The sequence below is a fragment of the Malus sylvestris genome, chromosome 11, assembly GCF_916048215.2.
Source record: "Malus sylvestris chromosome 11, drMalSylv7.2, whole genome shotgun sequence".
NCBI lineage: Eukaryota > Viridiplantae > Streptophyta > Magnoliopsida > Rosales > Rosaceae > Malus > Malus sylvestris.
The window spans coordinates 36,334,396-36,338,212 of NC_062270.1; the positions used below are offsets into that span (position 1 = coordinate 36,334,396).

At 36.2% G+C, this 3,817-nt stretch overlaps 1 protein-coding gene across 3 annotated transcripts; it reads left to right on the forward strand.

Moving 5' to 3' along the window:
* The first annotated feature begins 591 nt into the window (after positions 1–591).
* LOC126589969 (F-box/LRR-repeat protein At4g14103-like) lies at positions 592–3,206 on the forward strand. Of its 3 annotated transcripts, XM_050255432.1 has the most exons (5): positions 592–884; positions 977–1,050; positions 1,305–2,269; positions 2,420–2,566; positions 2,671–3,206. In XM_050255432.1, the coding sequence occupies exons 3-5, from the start codon at positions 1,334–1,336 to the stop codon at positions 2,974–2,976; spliced, it is 1,389 nt and encodes a 462-aa protein (XP_050111389.1). In that variant the 5' UTR covers positions 592–884; positions 977–1,050; positions 1,305–1,333; the 3' UTR covers positions 2,977–3,206. The 3 variants fall into 3 exon arrangements, with proteins under 3 accessions (XP_050111389.1, XP_050111388.1, XP_050111390.1); XM_050255431.1 differs by having other exon boundaries at positions 592–1,050; XM_050255433.1 differs by having other exon boundaries at positions 592–1,050; positions 1,305–2,233.
* Positions 3,207–3,817: the final 611 nt, after the last annotated feature.

The following is a 3,817-nucleotide window of genomic DNA, read 5'->3' on the forward strand; positions in this document are numbered from 1 at the left end:
GGTGAAAGTTGACCCAGTCAAATTGTAATGTAATATAACCACGAGCTGGTGGCCCAGTGATAAGGGACGGATTGCGAGACTTCCTTCAAATTAAAAACTTGAGGTCTTGGGTTCTAAACCCGATGTTGGTGAGGAAGCCAAACTTGTGGTCAAAGGGAGATACCTCTGTGAGTCTTCCCAGCTCCCGGAATTGGTGGATAACCATGATTTACCACCAATTGTCCCCCTTTAAAAAAAATATATTGTAATGTAATATGAAGTTGCATAATGCTAGGTAGACCAATTTATTAGACCAAATTTAACTCTAATCTAATTATCAACAACTACGTCATATGATTTAAAAAATTGATTATCTTCTCAGCATTACCTGATAATATTTGATTAATTGTAAAAAAAAATTGGTTTTGTTGCAGTCCTAATTTCTAAGAGTGTGATTGTGTAGAATTCGACAATATCTTTTAAATACTTTCCTAATTATAAATGTATTACTTGGAGAACAAAGATTCTTTATGCATATTTTTTTCAACCAACAAAACATGGTAATTTCGATATAAAACAAAACAAAACAAAACATGGTAATCATATCAGATATCATTAAACTCGTGGTTTTCTATTCTCTGTGGTGTTCCTCAAATATCATTTAAATAGTTGATTTGGTTCTTCATTTGATTACTACAAAATTTCTACCCTTTGGTAGATCACAAGCTAAATCTGATGGGGCATCAAACCCTATGATATTAGGGAATTTGAAGAACACAAAACCATCGAACACCTTAAAAAAATCGATTGGTTATACCATGGATATGGTGCAGACTGGTAGTGCGATCTGCGGCAATGAGAGACGCAGCTGCCTAATTGTGTTTAGGGCTGTAGATTTTCATTAGGTTTAAAGTTCTATCCGGTTTGCTCCTTATAATTTCAGTTTATTCTAAGACCCACGATCTGATATGTATTCAATTCTTTCATACTCTCTCAGCTGGCAAACAAATTAGGGCACAAAAGCTAAAATCATATTGCGTATTGGGTCCACAAATCGAGAACAATATCCAGGTATTTTTTCTACACTCTGAACTTTTTATTCCTTTCTACATCCTGACCTGTTTGGATAACAGTTTAACGAAACGCATAAACGAAAAGAAAACATGGGTGCATATTGCCACTTATAATTCTCCTGTTTAATCGAAAGCTAATTAAACATGCTGAAAATCCTTTGGGATATTGCCTTTTAATTTCTACAGTAGCTAGATTGTTAAATATTGACTAAGAAGGTTTCGATCAAAAACCTAACATTTTATATTTTTCAGGAAATATATATATGTCTAGCACATCTTAAATGGGTTCGAACTCAATGCCTTGTCAAACGTGCAGTGAAGATAGGATCAGTAGATTACCAGATGGCATTCTTTGTCACATTCTTTCCTTCCTTGATATAACCGAGACTATAAAGACCAGCGGTTTATCACACAGATGGAAGGATGTGTGGGTTTCTTTTCCCAATCTTAAGTTCAATGTACAAAACCCGGAATCTGACAAAGGCCGTAGTGCAGGATTTGTGGATCAAGTACTTTCCCATAGTGGATCGTCAAGCATTCAGCGGTTCGAACTTGTATGTTACGGGGTGGATGATTATTTTTCTCGTGTTCATGATTGGGTTTGCACTGCTCTTAGGCGTAATGTTGTTGAGCTCCTTCTTTATTTGCTTCCAAATCCAGGGAAGCTTTATGAGTTTCCTCAAAGCCTTTTCATGTGCAAGACTTTGTCGGTTTTGAAGCTGAGGCTGCAATTCGATCTTATTGCTATTCCCTCAAACTCTGATTGTTTTCCACATCTCAAAATCCTCCATGTTACAGTCTGTTGCCCGAATGCTGACTCAATAAAGAAACTTTTTTCATGTTGTCCAGCACTTGAAGATTTGGTTATAGATGGACTTATTTCGAAAATCGCCAGAGAAGAACGTCTCCTCTTGAGCTTCACTGTCTCTGCACCTAAACTCAGAAGACTACGAATATGTTTGCGGGGTGGTGCTAAGAACTACGTTTCTATTAATATTAATGCTCCACATCTTGAAAAGTTGGATCTCTTTGACAATTTTTTGGTGGACTATGAATTGAAGAATGAAAAATCCCTAAGCACAGCCAAGATTGCTGTCCAAATTCATAAGAGATGTCAGAATGATCACCTCGACAATGATTATGCTGCTCGCATGCATAGGCTTTTCGCAGGAATTATCAATGTTAAGTATCTCTCTCTTTCAGCTCCAATTTTGAGAGTAAGTATTCTCTAAGTTGTTTCTCTTCGTCCCCAATAACCTTCTTGTTTACGTGCTGAAATTAATCAATGGCAATGCTGCATTTTTTGAGGAAGTCTGTAAATTGTGATTAAGTCTTTGATACATCTATTTTCTTTGTCATTCTTGTAGGATTCTGATCCTAAATTTCAACATCTTTTGCCTACATTTTATAATTTGAACCACTTGGAAGTACTTCTTAAAACGTGCTGCTCCTGGAAATCATTGATAAAGTTGCTCGAGATCTCACCCAATCTGGAGAATCTTGTCTTTGAAAATGTAAGCACATAGAAAAGATTACGCTCGTGTTATATGCATGGTTACTTATATACAGTTTTCGAAGAATATCTTTAACTCATTAATGTTTCTTTTAATATGCTTAGAACGTCGAATGTTATACTGCTGATGACAACAATGAGCTCCATGAATGGTGTCCACCGAACATTGTGCCTATTTGTTTGTTGTCAAGCCTGAAGTCTATTTCCGTACGAGGATACAAATGGCGGCCAGATGAGATGGAAGTGGCAAAGTACATGCTGGAGCATGGTGTAGTTTTGAAGAAAGTGACAGTTTATACTAGAAGTATCCCTACGGAAAAACAAATGGAGTTGGAGCAGGAGTTTTCAAAGTTCCCAAGGGCATCAAAAACTTGCCAAACTGAACTTGTGGAACTCAAAGCAAAAGGTTAGACCATTACCAAATGTTGTGAACGGAATCCTTTCTGTTCTGATGGAACATGAGTGACATAACTTTGTATTGTTTTTGGCTTTCTTTAAATAATCATGGTGAAGAAATTCGACACAAGTTCATGCAAAACTATGTGAGTCTACCTTTCCCATTTATGCGGATGTGCGCAAGTTGTAGTCACCAATCAGTTTGGATGAAGGAATTTAAGATGAGAGGGCCAGCAACTTTCTTATTTCAGGCTTTTCACTTTTATTCTCAGGTGTACTTCACTAGCACTCAAAACTAAGTGAGAAGGTTGATAGCATTTTTTCATTTAGTATTACTAATCAAAACGATGGAATTTGAAACAATGAAATTTAATTTCCTAGAATTTGTGAAACTTCTTGTTTGTTTGCCTAATCCAAAAGATGAATCGGTTTTTGTATGATTAAACTGTTAAACACCACTCACCAATGCACTACAAGCTCTTTATTGTTAAACCTAGTAGCCAATAAATAGATGGTACACCACGTGTTTTTATATAAGTGGTGAAAATTTTTTATTTTTAAGTTTTTAACCTTTTAACACACATATCTCACCATTTATATGGGGACACGTGATGTACCACATCGTGTGACAGTCACACTAAAAAATCTCTCCTCCGTCCCTGCATCAAACCTCAAATTAAAGGGTTCGATGAAGACGAGAAAGGTATATTAATTGTTTCCTTAAGTATCACTCATAGATTTCGCGTTGCACTGAACGCACCATAGTATAGTATTATACATTTTCCCATTATAATGATTCTCTCTAGAATATTACTTCACCATATACACTGAACAATGTAATGCGAGTGCTTACCAG